General features: G+C 38.5%; 1 protein-coding gene across 1 annotated transcript; it reads right to left on the reverse strand.

Annotated features, from left to right (window-relative positions):
• Positions 1–1,214: 1,214 nt before the first annotated feature.
• Positions 1,215–23,613, reverse strand: SANBR (SANT and BTB domain regulator of CSR). Its single transcript, XM_053974506.1, has 21 exons — positions 23,478–23,613; positions 20,366–20,531; positions 18,323–18,509; positions 15,082–15,175; positions 13,862–14,100; positions 12,484–12,542; positions 11,701–11,861; positions 10,802–10,888; positions 10,578–10,688; positions 8,646–8,769; positions 8,325–8,477; positions 7,995–8,140; positions 7,491–7,590; positions 6,972–7,004; positions 6,285–6,384; positions 5,198–5,289; positions 5,050–5,078; positions 4,882–4,955; positions 4,146–4,234; positions 3,632–3,723; positions 1,215–3,225 (listed from the first exon to the last, which is right to left on the reverse strand). The coding sequence occupies exons 2-21, from the start codon at positions 20,513–20,515 to the stop codon at positions 3,189–3,191; spliced, it is 2,157 nt and encodes a 718-aa protein (XP_053830481.1). The 5' UTR covers positions 20,516–20,531; positions 23,478–23,613; the 3' UTR covers positions 1,215–3,188.
• Between the last annotated feature and the right edge of the window lie 310 nt (positions 23,614–23,923).

The raw sequence follows: 23,923 nt of genomic DNA on the forward strand, positions 1-23,923 counted from the left end.
GCTGCTCAGAGACAGGACGAGCCCCTGACTTCAGGGACACGGCCATTGTCACTTGGCGTCAAGCCTGGAAAAGCCTTTGACTGCTTTTATTTATAGATACAGCCAGAAGAGGATTCAGCAGTAAATCTATTCCTATGATAAGATAAATTTAGCATGAGTCAAGTCTTCTTTACCTGCTCAAAAATGGGACTCGAGCATGGAGGTTTTTTCCAACCCAAAGGATTCTGTGATTCCCTAATTATTAAGAAATAGAGGAAAAAAGCTCAGAACACAGTGGTACAGTTCATGAAGGTTAGTTTTCACTGAGCTGCAGGAGGAATGTCTGCAGGGTCTGTGTGCTGCTCTCTTGGACATCAAGAATAACTTAAGGTGTTACACTGGCCTGGAGTGGGGAGGGAGGTGCCTAAATGGAAGCAGAAATTTCATATAGTGGCTCAATGCTCTGATGCACAGGAGCAGTTTCCCCAAACAATCCCATATGTCTGAGCACTCAACAAGAAAAGGAAACAATGATTTTTAAAACATTGATTCCCTTCTGGCCAAGAGAAAGGTGTTACTCAGTCACATCAAACATGCCCATGCTATTCACAGACTGGGGCAACCATATGTCCACACTTCTCCTAACACAACATCTTTTTCTTTTGGAGCTAACACTGAATTTAAAATTGTGTCCCTTTCTCCAAGATTTCTGGGCATCAAGGAGACAGGCACAGCTCCAGAGTGGAGTAAGTTCATTTATACCCATGTGTGACAGCAGGATGTACACTGTAGCCTTCCCAAGAGCCCAACTGCACAAATAGAGGAATCCAAGACATCCATACAGCAATTCCTAGAAACAGAATCATGGAAACTAATTGTATTCACAGATTTAACAGATTGTACCATTTAAACAATCTGCACTGTGGCAGTGCAAAGCAAAGTTATGTTTTTTTAAATATAGCTTAGTCTGACATTTTGCATACTTGGGTCAGTTGTAGTGCAGCTCACTGAGGAATTTTTAATCCAGCTTCAAAACTTGATGCAGATAAAAATTCTTTTTAAGTTCTTGTAGTTTGGAGTAGCTCTGCATTTAATGATATCCTGTTCTTGACAGATAAAAAGCCTGTATGAGGATGCTGCGATTTAATCACAAATACACATGCATGATTGAGACCATCAAACAATATCTATGTACTTACTTAGCTCTTAAAAGCATCTATAAAAAACTCACACACTTCTTAAATTAATAATGTTTATTTCCATTAAACCAAGACAAATTTTCAAAATTAATACAAGATAAAAATTCAAGGTGGTTGGCATGGGGAAAAAAGATAAGACTGCACATCATATATATTATTTGTATATGCTCAAAAATTTTTTGAGTAAAACAATACTGGCATGTAGAACTGGCACTTCCACAGAACAAAACCAGCAGAATTTTCCTTTTTCTTCTAGTCAATAGTTCTATGAAAACTAAACACACATACATGCAGCCTGCAACTTTCACCCCAGGTTTACCATGGGAATTTGGAACAACCCCCTATATCTGAAGTCACAAAATTGTAGCAAAACACTTTTTCTACTGCATTTTTCAAACCTGATGGGTTCGATAATACTTTCAACAAACAACAATCAGTTTTCCAATACTGACTACAAGTGCTTCAAACTGCATTAGTACTTGCAAACAGGCCTGAGGGATTCACAAAACCTTATTTATTTGATAACAGATTAAAGCACTCCTGCAAAGTTACAGCTGCCACCTGATATCAAAAGCACTGAAATCCAATTTTGCTTGTTGGTTTCACTGGGCTCCAAATTTGCTACAGCATTGGACAAAACACACAAGTAACACTGATTTTTAATTGTTTCAATAAAAATCTTCCACCTTGACAGCAGTATGTTCAAGTATTGCTATCCTAGTCTTCTAACCCTACCAAAAATCATCAAGAAACAAGACAAACAAAAAAAAGCCCAAATGGAGAGAAGAGCATTTAAACAAATCTCCCTCTCCTTACCCCACCCCACCCTCCCACCCAGGAACTTGCTGACTTAATTCCAAACTCACAATTTATTGTACAGCCAGGAGTTGGAATAAGCTTTCCCTGAGCTCTCTTTCTACCTGTTTCAAAAAGTCAGAACATGTTTCCTTGAATTCAGCCATCATCATCATTATTATTATTATTATTGCCATTTTCTCTGCTAATATGCAACATATTTTCTAGGCAAGTTATTTCTTTTTGGTAGCCCTGGATTTGTGTTCTATTGCTCCAAATACAGAACTCGAAAGTGCATCTGACTTCTAAACAGTGTTAATCAGGCAGGTTTCAGGGAGTAACGAGACCCAAAAGATCTACGTAAAGCCTTTGTAATGATACATCTGTGTTGAAAGATGCAGAATTACTAACAGATCTGCTCAGAAATTTAGTGGCATAGCATCAGTTAGAGAGAGAACTACTTTGCATCACAAGGTTTGAGTTTTAGAAGGGAACAAAGCACTGTCCTGCACAGGAGGGGTCAGGAATGGGGATAGGTACATACTTCATATACATGAAAAGGAAGTGGTTCACATGCAAGATGCAATGCTGCACCATCATGGCACTGAGAGCATCTTTGGAGGTCTAGTCCCTACCTGCTACCCACCTTCAGAGAAGTGGGAGTTGTGTGATGTACACAAGGAAGCCTCAGAACTGCATGAAAATTTTGCTTAAATTAGTCTAAGTCACCGGCATTGTCATGGACTTTAAATGCAAATCCCCAGAAGACTGACCTAAAATGTACCATCAAATACAACACAATATAAATACACAAGGAGACTTGGGTTAATGCTGCTGACTGCATTCAGAATTCAGTAGTCTTGCTTTTTCCTTTTCAGTATTTCTAGCATACCAAAAGGCATATTTGTATCTTCCCCCATAAAGTTAGTCTGATAATTTAATTCTGTAGATTTATAAAATATCTTCTATGCAACTTAACGCAATAGCCTAAAAAAAGCAATTAAATTTAACTTTAACAAATAATATATTTACAATTCAAATAAGTACAGACCTTATTGGGTTTGCATTCATTTATAGCACAAAATAATTTACAAGGCTTAAAGTAATAAATAAGTCACTGGAAAGCTTTCAGAGATGTGCATTCTCCAAATGTCAGAGTGCAGTGGAGTTTCAGGAAGCAGTAATGAGTTCTGGCTATAGCATGTCTATGACTCCTTATGTTGGACGGCCTTGACCAAAACGGGTTTTTGACCTGAGTTAAAAACACATGAGAAACATACTTACATTATTAATGTAGCGTTTTTTACATTATTAATGCAGGTTTTTGATGTGTGTGGGGTTTTTGGGTTTTGTTCTACAAGGTGGATAAAGAACAGGCTAAAAACCTTGGCTAACACTTTTCTGGTTTTCCGTAATTTCCCAAAAAGAAAATGATGTTGGAGCTGTGGTGAACCTCCCCCCAGCACGGCTCCAAGAGTTTCATTCTCCCAGCTCCACTGGGAGACCAAGGGAAGCTTTTGCACCTCATATGGCTTAACCTGTTGGAAGCTGATCCATAAGAAGTGTGTGAAATGAAGCATGTTCTTCTTTAAAATGTTTATTTAAAACCCACCACCCCACACTCCCCAAATTTTTCTTGCTTTTATTTTAAATCTTACCTGGGATTCTTCTCAGCATTGCTTTGTCGTGCACTGACCTGTGCTGAGGCTTTTATCTGAGCTTCAAGTCTAGAATAAATGCCTCCTGCATACTGGAATCCAGAAAAAAAAAGCAAATTTTAATAATAATCAAATTTTAATTAATTTGATTTATTTTAATAATCAAATAACAATCAAATTTTGACATTATTTCAATGTAATCAGTGACTTTCCATAAAAATCACTAATATTCAGCACAATCTATGGCATACTTTTGTCCATTACACAACCCAGTACTATTCTATACTAAACCCATTCTATTTTCCATGAGCAGTTTTTAAAAGCAGCAAACTTTAAACATTATTTTAAACTCCAATCCTCAAAAAATCACGCTTGGAACAAAATGAAGATTGATAAAATTAATTCTATAGCTTAAGTATTGAATACATGTTATTTTCATTTGTGTTTAATATTTTTGTTAACCAAGGCTCACTTCAACTCTGCAAACACTACATTTTGCCAGGACAAATCTTACTTCTTTGCTGTCTTTGGACTTGACTTGATCAAGGTCTCCCAGTCTCATTTTTATTAAGTGCCCTGTGATCTCAGACATTCTTCTCTGATCTGTCAGAAATAAAAAAGGATATTTAGAACAAAGGTTTCATTGCTACTGAACACAAGGAGGATTAGGCACAGACTTTAGCGATACTGGATTTGTAAATTTTTTTTTTAGGTCATACAAAAATCCTGAACAACCAGGCTCCTAAATCCTGATGCAGCCTCAGCAGCCTTGGCAGATACCAGAATCAGTCTGAGGCACTACACTGAGATAAAAATCTCAGGAAATGGTTTTGAGGCAGAAGTTTTTAAAGCAGCAAAATCAGACCAGAGTTTCAGGAGAGATTAAAAAAGGCAGAACAAGTTTTAATCCAATTCTGAATATTTTTAGTCAGAGAGACTGAGAAAGATATGGAAGTGGATGTTTCTCTGTTTATCTGCACAGAGAACAAATGCCACAAGGATGCAGGAAAAATATCTGCATACTTTTATAATCATGAGATGACACAACTATAATCTCTGTAGGTTCTGTACTGACATTCCAAATAAAGCACATAAATCACACAAACACCCCAAATCCCACTGCAGTATCTGAGATTAAATTCACTCTACAGGGATGTAACTAACTGAATTTTAAGAAAATTAGCTTGATTTTTTTTTTTTTTTTTGCATAATGTTAACTTTATGAAAGCTAAACTCATGCAGGAACAGACCATCTTCTCTTTGAGCATCTTGGTTGTATCTCAGGGACCTGGAGGCATCCCATTTGTTCTGCTGCATGCTCACACTGCAACAGAAAGGTGCACATACCCTGTTATCAAGAACAGCTTAAAAGAAGGAGATACTAAAATGCCTTCTCAAGGGCTTTGACAACGACTTACATGAATGGAGAAGCATCTCGGGAACTTGACTGTTGAAGAAAAAAAACCCACATTTAATGTGGTTTTCTAAGGTCAAGTCAAAAACTTAGAGAAAATTCCTCATTGTTTAAGCCAGCCAGAAAGCCTGGCTTCACAGCTGTGATTTTACCTTATCAGATGGCTTCTCCCTTTTTGGAACACTAGGTGAAGAAACTGCTTTCTTTGGGTGCCTGTAAGATTTCTTTAATTTCTCCTTTCTTCCTGCTAATGGAAGAAATGTCTATTCATACCCTCAGATACTTGAAATTTCTCAACTACAGAGCTACTAAAGTATTTTTCCCCCCTCTATTTCTTTTCAAATAGTGTAAATCAACAGTCTGTTTTCCTTTTATTACCATTGCAGGCACACTAACACACATTACTCAAATGCTTTTCTATGAGAAATATACAGAAACCCAAGTATTCATTTAAAATGCAGAGTGATTGCACATAACAGCATACATTTTTTACATTTAAAAATTAATGCACATACAAGCTACACTTTTGACCATATTAACTCAATGACTAAATTCTAAGCCATATCAGATCAAACAAGTTTAAATTTAAATTACAAAATTTTCTTTCAAAATGTATATATTTTTAAAAACTGGTACAATTCCAATTGCCCTTTGAGTAACAACAAAAAGAACAAAGAACTGCCTCTCTTCCAATGAATCATTAGAAGGTTGCTTTTTGGCTTTCCATGTTCCTAAACCCATTAACACATTAATAAATGTATACGAGTGTTTTTAGATCATATAAAAATCATATGTTTTAGATCATATAAAATGCTTAGCTTCAATGCAGACACAATTTTTGCTACATTAACCAGTCATTCCTCTGTGTAATCAAAAGACAAATCTGCAAATTTTTTTTTGCATGTAAAAGCAGTCATGTAATTGCTGCTTTTTCTTCCAACATTTATTACATGAAATCTCATTAATTTGAGAGTTTCCTGCAAAATAAGTGCTTAATAATTCCAGGGAGTTCTCAGACATGAATAGCTGCAGCTTTTCTTGTTTGCCAGTGAATTTTGATGGCACTGAGCAGTGGGGTGATTTGTATCTAACACCAGGAAACCTAGAGATAAAATTCAAGTAACTTTGAGTCTTATTTTTGAAACACCTAATATTCAAAATCTGCTTACAAAGGACTTCTGCTGCCTCAAATCCCTATCTGATCACTCCAGAGAGGACGACTGTAAAGACTTGATGTACCTGGTTTCTTGCACACTTCTTCTTCATCCCCCACTTCATCCTCTGTGACCTCTGAGCCCGTGGTGTACTCCTCCTCTTCAGACAACAGCGATTGCTGCTTCTAACCAACACCAGGAGAAGCCAGAGATTAAAAGTGAGGCTGGGTTTCTATTAAATGATGTATTAAATTTGTCTTGCAGGTGCTGACATCCAGCATAGTTCCCTATCTCAGTGACCAAAGAGTGAGTAATTCCTAAGAGATAGGCAGAGAATTATGGAAATGTTCAGTAATGTGATGTTTACATTGTTTGAATAAACACATTTCTCTAAATAAGTGATAATGAGTGCCTAGTAATGAGAAACGATGAAGCTTAACAATGAAGACATGAAGCACCTCAGACCAGCCAAGAGAGACAGATACTCAAAACCTTGGATTTTTGATTTATGTTTCTGCCAGCCTAAAAAACTATTAATAACTGATACATGCAGTGCTAGTGTGGCTTGTTGCCATTTACAAAAACAGTCAAAGGAATTTCTCACTTCTATTAAGGGCAAAGTAGTACTTCACACTTACCATACTTTCTTGTAAAAACTGTTGCTATACAAAAAAAATACTTTTTTTGTCTCATTTATTACACAAAAATCAAAGCTAGTTCTTTGCTAGTACAAAAGACCAAATATTTAAAATTAGTAAAATATTTTACTAACCAGCTGCAAAGTCCAGTTCTTCACAGACAAAAACTGTAGTTACAAAGAGAAAAAAGGCATATAAGTTAAAGAACTAATAATATTTCAAATTAAAAAGTAAGAGGAATTCTAAAAATAGGAGTGATATGTTACAGTACAGCACTCTACACTGGTAACTTCCAGGTCTCCTCCCATCTTGAACTCTGAATTTTGGTGGAATGATTAAACTCAAGTAGTTTGAAAACCACTGACCAATTAAATGCAGTCAATTAATGTTTTAGTGAAAGTAAGCTTAGCATTAAACATATTTACAGCTGATTTTTTGACCAAAAAAAAAAAAAAAAATAAGTCCAGGATCAGGAGGGAAGTTGTGTACTGAAATATTTCCAGCAGATATGGGAAAAATTTTGCTTTTCACCAACCAGGTATTTTGTACCTATGTCTTACTCCAACAACGTACGGGGTTTATTTTTATTAAAAGTTGTTCAAGAACTTCAAAGAATCCTCAATATTAGAAGAAGGAAAAGCATCAGCACTCACAGCATTAATTTCTCCAGTTTTGGGGCCCCATGGTGTATTTGGTTCTACAAGCACATCACATTCAAGGCCTTTGTCATCACTGAGCCCAATACCAGAATCGCTTTGAGAGAAATACATAAACCAAAAATAAATATTTCTATTCTACTGCTTCAGATTTAGTCTCAATTGACTCAACATGTATCAAGAAAGCAGGCAGACCTCTGAGTCAGCAGACCCCTTGGCAGCAATACATTCAAATATAAAGATAGCAGTGAATGCTTATGGAGGTTGAGTAACTAAAAGCCTGCTTGAAAAGTGAAAGGAGAAAGTACTTGTTCTTCACTTCCCAATTTCCAAGTAAACAATCAAAAATAAGTTACCCTTAGAAAGTCCTATGTCTTAGAAAGTATTTTCTAAGTGCCCTTAGAAAGTCATTTTGAAATGTGAGAGAACTCCAAAATAACAAGCACACATGTTCACTGTTGAGGGCTAAGTTATTTCAGTAACACAATGCAATGTTCTTACCTATTCTCATCCTTAGTGAAAGGAACAACTATAACATCTCTATGATGCAGCAGATCATTCAAGATCTGAGCAGTCTGAGATAGCAAAGCATCCCCCTCTTCACTTTCTGGAGGTAACTCCACCATATGATCCCTCACTTTGCAGCCCTGCAATACACAGAGGCAGAAGATCAAATACTGGAGTTAATGGGAAGAACTGATTTCAGTCAGTACAATAACAAAAGTTCAACTTCTGAATTACAATCCTTATTTTGGAAAAAGATCCGTTTTCCTACCATACTGTTGCCCACCCCACCACGTGCTTTTCTCTTTTTAAGGAGAGCTGAAGTACCTTTGGGAGGGTTGTAGGGTCAAACCGAAGAACTTTTTGGTTACAACAGGGATACACTCCTGTGCCAGTTGAGCCCAGAGCACTTGCTACACCTGGATAAAGAACTGGCTGCGAATGGTACTGGCAGTGGGAGAATTCAGTGCACAGGAAAGACTACATCAGCAAAAAGACAGAGTGAGAGGTGAGATGACCTATGGAAGTAAAAATTGTGCACTGTCAAGAATGTGCACATAGCTTTATTACCAAATATTATCCAAACTGCTTTAATCCCTGCTTCACCCCTTAAAAATCACCCCACAAGCCAAAGTGAAATTACCTAACCTGGTTACATCTTGAGCAGGTCAACCAGTTGACAGTCCCCCAAAGACGCCAATAAACATCCTGCCAGGATTTCAGTTCCTCATGAAGGCCAATTAAATACTCATGCACTTCCCAGGTTTTGTCTCTGAAAAAGCAAAATATCAGAGTCTTTACTCTGTTTTGATCCTGCCACCAGGACCACAAGGTGGAGAAAGAGCAGAAAATACAATGGTGAAAAGGCTCCAGTAGTTATAACAGGAGGGATGCAATGTCAGACAATGATTACTAAATTGAGAGCATGACAGAATAGACTTTATTCTTTCAGAACATCCTAAACTTACTCATAAGAAAGAATTACAGCTTGATTCATCTCAAGGTCCATATACTGCAAATTTACAAGCTAAGATAAATATCTTCTATCAAACTGCATTTCTTAGCTAAGTAATTATTGTTGTGTTATCTGTAACAAAACAATAATTACTTAGCTAAGAAATGCAGTTTGAAAACACAAGCTCATGCCCTTTTGATGAAGGTACATACCTGGCAGTTCTAGTACTAAAAATACAGGACTATGTTCCTTCCTTGTGATCAAATGAGACACACCTCTTCAGAATTCAAAAGAGAATTTGCAATTGCAGTGGGGCATGTTATCTTCAGAAAGAGCCGACAAAATTTCCTCCCAGTTTTAAGCCCTGGCCTGAACCATTTTTGTTAAATGTTGGCCTGAACCATTTTTGTTAAATGTGTGCCTATCCTAGACTAAGCAAGCAGCAAATCCAGTTGGAAGTCAGTTCTAGGCACCACTAGAGGACCAATAAATAGAAACCTATTTTTAAATCATTAAAGATAGAACTGTATTAGCTCCTGAACCTGAATTCGTTAGTCGCCGGCATCACTTCTCAGTAAACATATTCTGTGTAGCAAGGCATCACAAGTAGCACAAGGCAAATAATTAGAATCTAGATAATCCCCTGAGTAACTTTAAGTCCCTGTACATTTATCTGCTGGGAATTGCAGAGCAGCCACATACACTCAGCTTAAGTAAAGTAATACAATTAATGAATTTTATGTGACTAATCACCAATGATAGTAAATAGGTCAGGGCAGGGCACAAGACTTGGTTCTATGTAGATGCTAGGCAGAACTTAACTCCACACCTTGGAATAACTGGTAGGAGCTGATACGGAACTGTTTTGGTTGTTCTGAAAAAAAGGGATCTGATGAGAAAGGTCTCCTGTCATTAATCTCCCACCATCCTCCTTAAAATGGGCATGTGGGGAGGGAGGGAACTGCAGCTGATAATGGACTGATCTTCATTAACAGGAGAATTCAACTGTTCACAGCCATGGAGACAGACAGAATTCAATTAAACATTTGTGCCAAATGATTCAGGCTTACATACAGAACAGGTCCTGCAAGTTCCTCTGACAAATACTTCAGGAACAGAAAAACAACTGGCAAAGTTTATTTATAGCAGCCTTTAAAGCAGGTTGAGCATTTGATTTGACAGTATAAAGTCAGACTAGGAAACACTATTTAGCCTTTCTTTCCTGGCATAGAGGGGTCTATCCTTCACTAAAAAAACTTGCAGAAATGCAGCATTTTATTCAACCTGTCATCAACTGCATACATCTTAAAACCATCTGATGAAAGAATTAGCTGAGTATTTTCTATTTAAAGCAGTGCAACACAAAAATAGCCCTCCCAGTAATCATGGCTGCAGTTTTCCCATTTCCATTCAGCAGCAGCAGCGCTGAGTGAATTTCAGTAGCACATCATCATAATCACATCCCCCGTTTTATTTTTTGCTAGGTAATACAAGATGTTGAGATGCTTCATACATTCTTCACGTATCTATGACTTAATTTTGTAATGCATCTGAGTATGTAGTACTTCTAAGATCACCCAAAATCAGAGTTGAAGAAACATTTTATATATGTACATATTCACTACCTTATATGAACATAGACAATATTCCCATGTTGGTCTATGTTGATTTTTCCTGGTACACAAGGAATTCTCCTTTCAGTTTCTTTGGTTAGCAACTTTTTACATAAACAACACCTAGATTAAAAAAAAAAAAAAAAAAGGAGGAAAGAAAGCACTAGAGTAAGAGCAGGGCTTCTAAACACAGGGACTGTCCTTGCTATTGAAGCAGCCATATAAAAATGCCATACCTGTATAAAGTTGCTGCATTTCCTCTAGAGTCTGGATTTACATACTCCGGATCAAAGAGTCTCTCAATCTTCTTGCAGAAAAGTTTACTATTAATGACAGCAACACAGCTCACCCATTAGAAAAAAAACTGAAAATTGCTTTATGTATAGTGAGATTAACAATCACATTCTGACAAGCAAAGTCACTCACAGAATCTAGCTTTTCATATAATTTTCCTTTAAATTATCCTGTTAATCTCATGTTTACACAAGCGTGACAAAAGTGATATTTTGATTTTTTCTTTATTAAAATGCTTGACAATATTAACTGCTAGCTTCTACCTTGACTAAAAGACCTTCAACTAGTGAATATTGCTGTGAAGTTGCATTCATTCTAATATTAAGCTTTCATCCTTACAGACTAAAATCCTCCCTTTCATCTTGCTTGTCTGTCAGTCTGCACTCCAATAATTGGCCCTTATCTTGATATTAAGCTGGGATCCCGATGTATGAAAGAACATTCCAGCACAACTATTCAGACTCCCAGCCATCGCGAATTCTAAGTCCAAACATCCAAGTTCACAGGATGCTGAAGTCAAATCATTCTCTACCAATTAGGAGCATGTCATCCCATAAAAGGTTTTTCCCCCTAATCCTTGCTCCCATGTGAGAATTCATGAATAATTTGCCCATGTCATGCTCCTAGTGGGGCCTTTCCTTTTGCTCATTTCCTGTAAAAGCTCTTTCCTTTTGCTCATAATTTTAATATAAACTTCTGAAGTCACACCATTATATTCTGCATTAAAAACACATTCCATGGAAAATAATATATAATTTCAAACTGCAGTCTTAGCTGTTATGAAATATGATCCCAAAGCTCAATAGCACTTCAGAAGTGTATTACAGGGCAAAAAAGTTACCTCTTAAATTTGTCTCTTTTGTCCTTCAGCTCTTCCACCTCATTGTGCCTGAAGAGATCAGCAATGTGTGTAACAAGATTAGCATTGATACAGTTCATGTTACATGGCGTGGCTACAATGGCATTCATATTTTTGTGACAATAATGAATACATTTCTCTACCTAGGAAAAAATAGAAATATGAACGTTAAGGAATTCTGGACAAAACTCCTCCATACTAATTGCTTCAAGACTTTCATTTTAAGTGGGGTGTTTTGGGAAACTATTTCAGTTCGACTTCAAAATAAAAAACAAGCCTCAGATTTGCCTAAAGTTCATCCTGAATAACATGACTTAATTTATGGTCTCCTCCAAAAATTTCAGTAACTTTCCAATTGCTTGTTAAAATAGAATCACAAAACACATGGATCTCAACTTCAACAGCTGTGCTTTACTGTGGGTCACCCCAATGACAGAACTTTTGACAAACATTTTAACAAAGTTAGCATCTATTCCTTATACAGAGCTGGAAAATCAGATCCTAAATTGCAGACATATCATTCATATAAAAAAAGGATGTAAAACAAGCACTCTAGATCACACTATCACATTTAGAAATAACATACTCTTTACATTCTGCAAATATTGGATTACTGCACTGAATAGAAGTAGTGTTAAAAATCTCAAAATGTTCTCATTGCAGCACATGTTTATGTAACAGCCAAAACACAACAAACAAGCTGTTAAGACACCTGGTAATTAACTGTGCCCTCATGCCAGCAAATCAACCTTTCTTAATACTTACTAATGAATCCATCTTCAAAAACTCAGAAGAAATAAGGATTGAGATGACATTTGATGGTTCTAGAAGGCAACAGAACAAAGGTGGTGGTTTTTACATGGATTTTTTTTTTTGTAATTTCATATCACATCCCTCCCTCTTCATGTTTAGAATCTGTGTTAGCTATTACTTTAGCAATCAACTTGTCATTCCATCTTCTAGTATATAGAACCTTTTAACCATCTAAAGAAATAAACTTTTGGTTTACCATTTCAGTGGCTAGAGTAGAACTATAATCTGGAAAAATTATTAAAATTCGAAACTTAATTAAAATTGGAAAAGGAGGCTTCACAGGGATACAATGACTAAACAATTACACAAGATTAACTTCCATCTGTAGCTATCACACCCAGCTGAGATTTTTTTCAACATAACCTCTGCATTACAAGTTTTAAACAAACCAAGAGAAGAAGGTTACATTTTAAAAAGTGGTAGCAAAGTCTCATTAAAAAATTAAAAATTCGCTTCAAAATCCACAAAGGCTCTTCTACCATTGTATTGGATCGCATTGAAATCGTAGAAAACATTGCAATTGTACCAACAGGGAGCAGAGGAGAAACAAACAAACCAGTCATCAGCATTTAAAATCTACCACTCTGTCCTTGATCAGAAAAAGTCTGAAGAGTCTTAATTAAAAACATCACATCCCAAAATATATTAGGGTTTTTTTATTGCTTCAACTTTCAGCATGTTTCCTCAAAGCTGTCAGTGCTGGCAAAGCAGAGCCATCTGCTGAAATGACCAGAGGATTTCTGTTGCAACACTCTTCTAACAACTGATGATGCCTTGTGAAGGCTGACCTAGAACAGAGACTAGATGGAGCTAAAGAATAAAGTAGGGATTTATTAAAAGGATCTCCTCAACGGATCCAACTTGGGCAGCACAAGAGCCCAGCCAAGGCTGCACCCCAGGTGAACCCAAAATGGTCACAAAATGGACGACCAATTACAGGGTCTCACACTTTTATAAGTTCTGTTCCATGTGTGTACTGGAGCTAATTGTCCAATTACAGTTTTAGGCTATGAAGTCCCATCCTTCTTGTTTTTCTCTCTTCAGTCCGCGTTGTTTATGCTCTTGGGCCTGAGATCTGGATCATCTGTCCTTGGTCCCCAGCTAGAGAAGGAATTGCTTTGTCTCCCTGCTCTATGAAGCGAGCTTTCCATCCCTTAATATGAAGCCCAGACCCACACACTAAAGCAGCACAGAATCTGAAAAATATAAAAGCTAAAACCTGAGGCATCACTGACAATAGTCAGAAACAGACTGGGGCTGAACTGCATCAAAACCATTCATCTTCAATTAGAACAGAATAACAAACCTAATAGAAATTATCTGCTTTTACCTAAAGTGGGCATTTCATTAGCCTCAGACCCCTTAGAGTTCCTTTTGACATATCTTATCAGCCAGTCAAAGATGTGAACGTCACAGTGCACAGAGATGTCCACCTCCTCCCAGCGCTGGGCATCCACTGACAAGTACTCAGCAAAGTATTTCATCTCTGAAATCAAAAGGTCTCGAGGACACACAAAATCTTCTTTGAGGTTTTTGGCTTCATCGCACACATGGATCACCATATTCGGCCTCCAAAGGAAAAAAGCCACAAAGCAAATTAGGAGCCTAAGCCAATTAGAACACCAAATCCCAACGATCTCATCTCCAACTCAGGGTCATGCATTGCAACACTGATGTCATCAACAGGGTTTTATTAACAGAGGGAAAACAAATTGCCGTTATTAACTATTAATAGAAACTGTTGTTGGACAGGTGAAGAAGACAGAGGCATATCATCTACAGATAATCAGAGTGATTTAATTAAGGGAGCAGAAATAGAAAATTTGTAGCTCCATTCTCCAATTTTGTTACAGGACACTACCCGAATTACATGGACAACTTACTTTTTCTCCCTTCTCAATTTTCTTCAAAGAATAACCAGATATAGATGCCTAAATCACTGAAGCACCAAGGACAGTAACAGCAGTTTTCATCAGTGGAAATTAAGATTTGGCTTATTGTATATTAAAAATCTCTATTTCTTAAGAAATGCTTGAAGCTAGAATCAGTAAATGTTGTCTCTACAGAGAGATGTTTAGGTTTCAAACAAACATTCTTCTATGTGTAATTATATAGTGTGGAAAACAGGGATATGTGATGGAATAAAAGTGACCTGAATGGCTACTGGAATTCATGAAAAAATTTTTCATTTACAGCTCTTTTCCTGCCTTTACATAGGACAAATCTATGTTCAAGAGTATTTTTAAAAGTGTAATTGAGCATCAGTCTTGTTTCATTCCTTTATAAAACCAGGTACGTTTCTCATTCCTGCCACAGCAGTGATCAATCACCCAGAGGAACATAGATTTATAAATACCATATTGCACACAACACATTCTCAAACCAACTCCTTGAATTTCTGCAGCAATAGAAGGTCCCTAAATTTCTTACAGCATTTATTAGGTTGTTTCCAGTTGTTTTCTTTCTGGTAGTAGACAAATTTCAGCAATTTGACATCTTTCTGTCAATTCTACAATCCCCTAGATAACAAACACACAAAGCTGTTCTTACCCCTGGGTTTCATCAGTGCTTTCTCCACTGTTATGTACAGGATCTTTCTCAGATTCTGAAGAACAACTCCTTGTGGAGGCTGTACAGGGCCTTCCTTCAATGCAAGGAAAAAAGGCTGCATTAGAACAAAAACTCCTGATCTTTTGCTCTTCAGTATCTTGGAAATGCAACTGAAGTACAGCTGTCATGGTGGAGCAATGGCACGGCTAACAACAAATCTGCTTCCATAAGGGCTACTAAACAATCCAGATTCCTGCTCTGAATGCCACCCATGGGAGCTCACAGCAGCACCTTTGCTAGGCTGCCCAGACACTTGGCTACAAACCCAGATAATTTCTGCCTTAGCACTGAGCATGAGACTCACAGCCTTGGGCACTTCCTTCTGGGAATGTGACCCTTTCCTGTAGCTCTCCTGGTCTGCTTTGTGGGACATGGCTCCTAAGACCCTGCCACACCACAGCTTCTGCCAGGACATAAGTTGAGACCAATGCCACTCCTTACCCATCATGTGCCAGCTTTGGAAATAAGCAGCTTCTAAGGAGAAGAACAGAAGACTCTTAGGATGTGTTTATTTTTGCCAAATTTCTCACATGTGGCTTAAACCAGCTGATTATCTCAAACAATGTTCAAAGAGAAGAGACCAGGAAATTTTGCTGGTCCTAGAGCTACATCACTGTGGTTGTTCCAGGAATAAAGGACAGATGCACTTCAATTAGTTCATCTTCATAAAGGTACTACAACCAGTGGAAAGTGGATACAACAACCTAGCGAGGTTCAGGAGTTCAGCCACCAAATCCACTGAGTTCGGGATCAAGGGTTAAAGCAATGACTGTCTTTTCCAGCTGTGAATGGATTACTGCAATGTGAAACTTCAATAATCTTGCTTAGAAGTCGGAAAGATCATTATCTTTTTTAAACAATGGAAGGGCACTGTATCTGTCTTCCACGGAAAACCCTAAGGTGGTGATTTTCCGTGATTATGCCATTCTGTCAGATTTCTGGGAGTTCCAGAAACAACATCTCCCTCTTGAGTAATGTAAGAGGCTGAAGAAAATTAAGACAGACCTCTTCATCTAATGGCTGAACAACTGCAGCAGAGTGACAGCAAAAATGATATGGTTCAGAACACAGCAGTTTTGCCCTTCAGGAAAAGCAAAATTACTGCACCGGAGGCAGAAGAAATGAAACTTTTTCCAAGGTGCAGCCAAAGGCCTTGCACAGTTAAGTCTTAGTAAGGCCTTAATAGAGGGAGCACAGTTAGCAGAAGGGGAAGATTCACTCCCAGTAAAACCCAGGAAAGGGCTGCTCCAGCCACAGCTTTCTGGGCAGCCATCCTCACTGCAGGTGAAGTGGAAGCCCCAAGTTGGAATCAAAGGTGTGACTTTTACAAGAAGAGACTGTGGAAAGACATGGTATGAAAGAGTTCTGACTGCAAATACATTAACAAGTCCATTGTGAACACAGTGAAGTGATTTATTGAAGGCAATAATGGTGATAGGAATATGCAACACAGCCAAATTAATGGGGACATCTGAACCTCACCATATATTGCTTCCTATCTTTTTTTTTTCCTCCCCTCCAAAGCTTACAGAGTGATTAACCTTGTAACAAATCCTTTATGTAAAAGGCTGTCCTCTGTGCTTGTTTACTGTCATGAGATGTAATCAGAGGGATTTACTAGCAGTTTGCCTTATAATTAGCAAGTATTAAATGAGCTTTTATAACTCGGCCAAAACCAGAATCCACCTCAGAATGAGTATGGTCTGATTTACTTTTTCTTGCTGTTACTCATGACTACAAACAAATGTAAACAGGCCCAAAATTCTTGATCCTAACAATAAGCGAACGTGAACTAATCCACTAGGAAGCAATTAATTAAACAAAAAACATTTATAAATAGGATTGTCTCAAATCCCCAATTCTGAAATGTAGAAGCACCTGACAAATACTAAGAAGGCGAGTTCACCCAAGCCTGTGAGAAAAAAAGATTAATTACTTGAATTTCATATCAACAAATTACACTCCAATGATTTATCCAAAGTCACAAAGAAAACAGAATAATCTCAGGCTAGGATCTTGTCAAAGGAAACATTACATTAGTGGACTAGACTGCATTAACACTCATTATGTGTATTACATTGTTAGAAAGAAAACATGCACTAATTGTCTCAGGAGTTCTAGAAGCAGAGTTAGCTCGTTACTGCCTCCTGGGAAGCTGCTAATCCTGTAAACAGGGCCTGTGGGTGCCAGCAGCATTCGTGCCACATCAGGCATGGAACCACATAATTGAAAGCTGATGGGAAGCACTTCCAGTCTTGACACACCATATACAGTTTTCCAGTATCATCCCTTGATTAGAGTTATTAAAAACACTTTCAACAAAGATCAAACAGGTGTTTTTCTGCTGCAAAGAAAATCAGTGAAGGACATTTTAACAGAGAGCTGTTAAAGCTGCAGTGAAGGACATTTTAACAGAGAGTATGTTGTTTAAACACTTCACTGTCATCTTCGTTTTTAACACAGAAATTATTTATTCATCACTGAAGCAAATTTCTCGTGCAAATATATTTACCAAGTTCTAAAGTCACTGGAACATCTCTGTACTGAAAATCAGAGAATAAAACACATTTAATTACAACTTCTGACAGAAGTAGTACAAAAGGAATTGTTAACAATATTTAATTGAGCTACGATTGAATTTACAACTATTGGGTTTGGTCCTCTTCTGCCCAATAATTACTGGGACACGTAATTGACTAAGACATTTTTTGTCACCTCAAGATTGTCTTGAAGGAAAAATTAGCTACATTTTGCTCCAACTCCTCTGTACCCATCCATGGCAAACACAGGGCTTGTAGTTAGAAGAGTAAGGTTTGCCCTCAAGGGATCACCTCCTCAGCTTCCTGCAGCTTTTCTTCACAATACTCTCCAGTTATTTTAATAATGCTGCTTAACATGACTTCAAATGGCTGTAAGGTTAACAGCACACCTCCAAAAATCCTAAACAGAATTCAGCAGAAAGATTTATGCCTCTTGGAAGGACGAGTTACCAAAAATACCCAAGCAAACACGATTCTTAAACCAAACTAATGGCAAGTGCCTTGTTGTATGCATTCTATTCATACTTAACCCTCCAAAAATGAATGACTATCACTCCTGGGTGGACTTAACCACTCAGGACAGAAGCATGCACACACTGATTATCAAAAGCCAATATAATTCAGAATGACTAAAAACATACCAGTTATAGTAATAGAATCCTGCCCAATAGCAGGCTCCTGAAACACTGTCTGTGAATCGAGCAAGGAGGATTTGATGTACGTAGCTAAAGTTTCCACAGGACTCCCACCAGCAGCCATCAGGGGATTATATTGGTTGTCAACAGGTGAACTTCCACTGCTTTTTAGCTCATCAAACCTTTTTGCACACTGTCACAAGATTAAATGATAGGACAATGAAGCAGTAGCTTTCAGCACATTTTTAATAACTATGATTTGAGATGGATACTGTATTGCTCATTTTTCCATGTGAACAGTTACTGATATCAAACTCATAAATGTTTCCTATGTTGTTAGCGGTATCAGTATATATAAACACAGTAAAATAGCTACCGTAATTAAATACTCTAACAGAAAAAGAAAAAAATAGAACTTGTTTAAGCTTTCATTTCCTTAAACCCTGAGAGATTTTAAGCCCAGTTTTCAAAGAGAAAGTTATGGGGAGAGTTTGAATTCTCATTTTGTAACTAGCTCTTTTACCATAAACATGGTCAAACATTATTAAGAGTGGCTATAGAAATGGATGCACAATTATTATTCTTTTACATTATGACTTCCATTCCAATTTGGACAAAAGGGACTGCTGCCTTCCACTGCAATTCTATAAACTTTCCATCCCCTGTTTTTGATGAACTAGAAAGTCTTTCCATTCTGTAAATTTGTACCAACACAATCATAACTATAGGTGTGGTTCAGCAAAGTCCTACACAGAGGTAACTTGCACATACAAATAAATCTACTTAATTCTACAGGTGCTGCACCTGTGACACAGGTGTGGGGCTCCATTAGCAGCTGGTTTTATTTATTTATTTAGGGTTGAGTTAACAGACATGTCATGCCAGTGCCCCTTTGGGCCAGGGGCACACAGGGACATCCTTCTGATATTCACAGTGTCTCAAATTTGTGATGCCAGTCACATATGTACAAGAGACAAATAAAGGGATATCTGTGCTTTTATCTAACTGTCTTAAACAGGGACTCCACATACTTGAGACATTCAGTCCTGTAAAAACAGAGTAAACAGAAATGTACTAATCAATCATATGAATTAATGTGAAGAGAGGGCTCCTGATATTGTTATTTTATTCGCTTAACATGCACAGTGCAAGGTGAACAGTAGAGATGTGTCCAAGCACTTGAAAGGCAAGTAACATTCCACAGAAGTTCTACACCCAATCCTTCATTTTAATGTTTGAAATACAAGGTTACTGCAACACCCAATAGCACTGCTATAAATGTGAGCTGACACACTTGATTAGGTTTGCAAGAAAGTCAAGACCACAGTCTTGTTTTCTTTCAGCTTTGCTGAATCACAAGGGCAAAAGACATTTTTTCTTAGCTCACACCATTTCAGAAATGAAAAAGTCAAAATTATTATTAAAAAAATAGCACATTTTACCAGGAAATTCAGCAATGCAGAAAGAGAAGTGAGTATACAGAGGTTCTTCCAACTCTACTCCAACCAAAGAAAGAAAAATCTACACCTTGTAGGATCAAAAAAGAAGCAACTGCACTCCTTACCTAATAGAGATCTGTAGCCCCTCCTTGTTTAGAGTTTTAACACCAGGCATAGAGTTATTTGGTTTCCTAGTAAGGATACTACAACCTGCACGGGGTTAGTGGGTACTGGCATCCTTTCCGCCCAAGTCTTAGCTATGGAGTTTGGAATGCAGTAGCACAGCTACCTTTTAATTCCACTTTTTAATTTTTCCTTTCCAGTAACTTTCATTCTTATTCTATGTAAGTGCTAATGAAATACAATGCAGAACACATTTCTCAATTTCAATGCTCAGGTTCTATAGAAACAAAACAAAACCCCCCCCACCCTCCTTTCAATCTACTGTTCATTTAACATTTTTAATTAGGTGTAAATTACTTTAGGAAAAAAAAAAACAAAACAAAACAAAAAACGCTTACCTTCAATTTCTCTCCCTCCCCCCAAGAAATGTTTTCTTCTCCATAAAGCATTGCTTAAAGCACACAAATTCTTTGATTAGTGAACTCACTTCTTTGGATGTATATCCTGGAACCAGCCTTGCCACACTGTCCCAGTTGATAGGCTGAGGAACACCAATTAGGGAACACAGGATCATATCCAAAACCATTTGGTTGTTGTCATAGGGGAAGTTATTGTTTTCTGAGAATCCACGACTCATCTTTGGCTACTTGAGCCTAGAAGAGAAAGAGTTTTTAGCAAGTCTCACTGCATGATTTGCTAAAGCTTGATCTACTTTACCTGCAGTACTCCATAAATCACTGGGGGAAGTGTTTACCACAGCATTAAAGTCAAGTACTGAGGCTTTTTGACAAAATTTACATATTCTCAAAACCCTGAGGGAGAAGATGTGCAAAGCACACCAAACCCAACCCAAGAGCAGCAGGTATTATCCACCTTTCCTCTGAGCTGCCTCTTTCCAGGAGGGAAATCACACCCCTGAGGGCTCTAACACAAGAGAAAGGCTTCCAAAATCTCAGAATAAAGAGCCTGAGTTATAGAGAGGCATTTGAATGTAAATTTACTCACATTCAAATACATTTGTCTGTTCCCACAAACCTTCTACTCTCGACTTTGCCCTCTCTTGCTCTGCCCATCTCCTCAGAACACCTGACTACCATTATTTAGAAGCCAAGCCAGGATACCAATTTAAGGGCCATCAACACTTTGCAGCCAGGAAACAACACCTGAATCTCGTTCAACTCTCATCCCCCAACACCTGACATTCCCAATTCCTTATTAGCCAGGATGAGCAGCTCCAAAAACCTCTAATTCCTCAGCTTTAAGCTGAACACCAGAACAAAGCATATAAGGACAACAGAAAACACTTTATAAAACAGGATTACATTTAGTTTGGTTTTTTTCTTTTTCCAAATGGATTTTATGTATAGCACCAGGGAACAGAGTACTGGTTCAAAGTACTGATTTAGTTTATACTGGGAAAGAATTGTGGGATTAATTAAGAGTTTCATGTTCAAGTAAAACAGTCAAAGAGCTCAGGAGGGACTTAGAATAGAAATACTTAATAACAGAACTTAAAAGCCACACACACATTTTTGACTTATAAAGCAAGAATTATAGAGAATTTGAGAGAAAATACACCTAGATAACACCAGACAACTTGTTACTAAAAGCATACTATATATAGATGTTTCTTTTGCACCACCCTCTTTCTAAAATAAAAGATGCTTAAAATACACAAAATAGCCCTGGCTTTTTCTCCCTCTAGAAGCTGTTCCAGCACTTTTTTCTGCTTGTTTTGTTGGTAGAAACAGAAATCACAGCAGCAAGTAAGCTTTCATCCTCTCAAAAGAGCAGCTGAATTAAATCAGAAGGAAAAAAACCCAGAACCCACTGAGAGAATTCTTTGGTTTCCCACAGTCATGAGATTTAAAAAGAAGGTAAAAAAAGCCACAAAACAGAGGACAAGTCCTGTAGAAAATTTCATACCATTTCAGCAATTCTATCTAAATGAAATGTGCTGTAAAATATGCCAAATAGCCAGTTTTAAAAGAGAAAGGTCCTCACAGGTTACACAAGCCCAGAATTCTGTGGAAAATAGATGCCACTGTCAGGTAAAAGTGGATCAGTCCCTGCGTCCTCATCCCTCACCCTGAGAGCACTTTGAGGCAGTGTCACTGTGGTGATTCTGTGGAGACTTCTCTCTGTCAGTGTGGAGACAGATGTCAGTAGCAATCACATTCCAGCCGCAATACATCTCCTGTTTCTGCTGTCATGAGGAGAAATAATTGGGCCAGAGCAGGTCAGCAACAGGGGGCAATGCCCAGTGGTTATGAACACAGAGCTGACTTCTTGTGCTAGCTCTAACACATGGAGCAGCTGTTTTAGAAATATGTTTGGACGAGATAAGTAAATATTGGAGTATTATAATTCCTTGGTTTCCCACCATAAAATAGGCTTAATGTGAGTAGAATTACCAGCAATGTCAATAATCCATAAATCACCATTTTGAGGGCAAGTGCTATGGGATGATTACACTGGGCAAAGAAAGAAGGGAAGAGAGAAGGAAAACTTTTTTATTTTGGAAAAAAAAAAAAAAAAAAAAAAAGAGCCTGTTATTTACAGGGGAAAATTCTGAGTGTTTCAGCGGTAATAAGTTTACTACACATCAACCCTGTGGACTATGAAGCAGGCAGAGCATGAAGGGATGACAGGTGCTCAAAAATGTGATGACATGTTCAGAGTGAATCAAGTCTTTGTCTCTCATACAGGTTTCTTTATTTGCTTATTCTGCACATTAAAATACGGTTCTGTATATGCTTATTACTGCAAAGACGAAGGAAGAGACTTAATTACAGAACCACAGAAGTCTTTTTATTTATATTCTGGAAAGAGCACAGGACTCTTTGCAGCTTTACACATGACACTCAGAATTTGCCTTTTCCTCCTTTTCCTCCTTTAGGAAATCCTGTTGGAAATAGGATTTCCAACATGCAAGATTCTGTCTCATGCAAGAACTCTCTAAAAGCAGCAACATAAAACCTGTAAGAAGTCATATTCTTATGAGAAAAAACAACTTCTACAGATTCTCTCTGCTCTGTTACTGCAAGGAAAGCTCAGGTTAACCTCCTCCTCAACTATGAAAATCGGAGAAAAAAAATAGTTTCCACATTATTTAACTCCAACCAACTCATATGAGACAACATAGAAAGATATGTGAGAACAGAAATTCCTATTAATATGCAGAATTCCAAATCAAATGGTACAAAGGATTCCTCAGAGTTAATTCATTATGGAAACCCACAATCTGATTCGTCTTTTTTATTATTTAAAGCAAATCATTAACGTAGAAAGGAAGAATTACTGCCCCTTGCAGGCACACAGCCTGAGGGAAGGTGATGATGGTGGGATGGGCACAAGGTTTTCATCCACAGCCCTGAAACGCAAGGAAGTGATGGTGCAGAATGAGGCGGCGGAGAGGAACAACAGCAACTTTGCTGCTTGCCCGCGTACCAGCCAACGTTAAAAATTACAAAGCGTTTAAATTAAAAAAAAAAAAAACAAAAAAAACTCTCTCAGACAATCTACAAGTGCAGCAACCTCAGAGCGGGGACCCCGACGACCCCCCGTGCGCTCTCCACCGGGATCCCTCCTGGGTTTACCTGGCGGTTCCCAGGCGCGGGGCCAGCGGGACTGGGTGGGACGTGCAGGGGAACTCCTCCTTGGGACGATCCGGGGGGGGCAGCAGCGGAACGGGGGCTCGGCTCCACCGAAGGACGAGCGAGACCCGCGGGCGCCCCGTCCGCACCCGCCGCGCCCTCATCTGTTGGCACCGCCCGGCCCCGCCCTCAGGGGAGGGGCGGGAACGACGTGAGGGGGGCGGCCGCCGCCAATGGGCGCGGGGCGGGTGACGAGACCCCGCCCTCCCGCGCCGGGCGCAGCCAATGGGGCGGCGCGGAGCTCTCCCGCCCCGGGCGCGCGGCGGCCCCGCCTTGCCGCAGTGCAGCGACGGCAAAGACACCTCCCGCCCCGCGCGCGGCGTCCGGTCGCCCCAGCAACGCACCGCCCCGCGCGGCGTCACGGTGACGTCACGGCGCGCCTCGCACAA

Source organism: Vidua macroura, chromosome 3, assembly GCF_024509145.1.
Source record: "Vidua macroura isolate BioBank_ID:100142 chromosome 3, ASM2450914v1, whole genome shotgun sequence".
Classification (NCBI taxonomy): Eukaryota; Metazoa; Chordata; class Aves; order Passeriformes; family Viduidae; genus Vidua; species Vidua macroura.

What these genes read in the sequence shown, in the direction of transcription:
- SANBR (XM_053974506.1), bottom strand. Translation starts at nt 20,515, where the DNA reads ATGAGTCGTGGATTCTCAGAAAACAATAACTTCCCCTATGACAACAAC. An exon ending in GGATTCTATTACTATAACTG is followed by an intron (nt 15,176 to 18,322) that starts GTATGTTTTTAG and finishes CTTGCATTGAAG; the next exon opens with GAAGGCCCTGTACAGCCTCC. An exon ending in AATGCAGCAACTTTATACAG is followed by an intron (nt 10,689 to 10,801) that starts GTATGGCATTTT and finishes TTTTTAATCTAG; the next exon opens with GTGTTGTTTATGTAAAAAGT.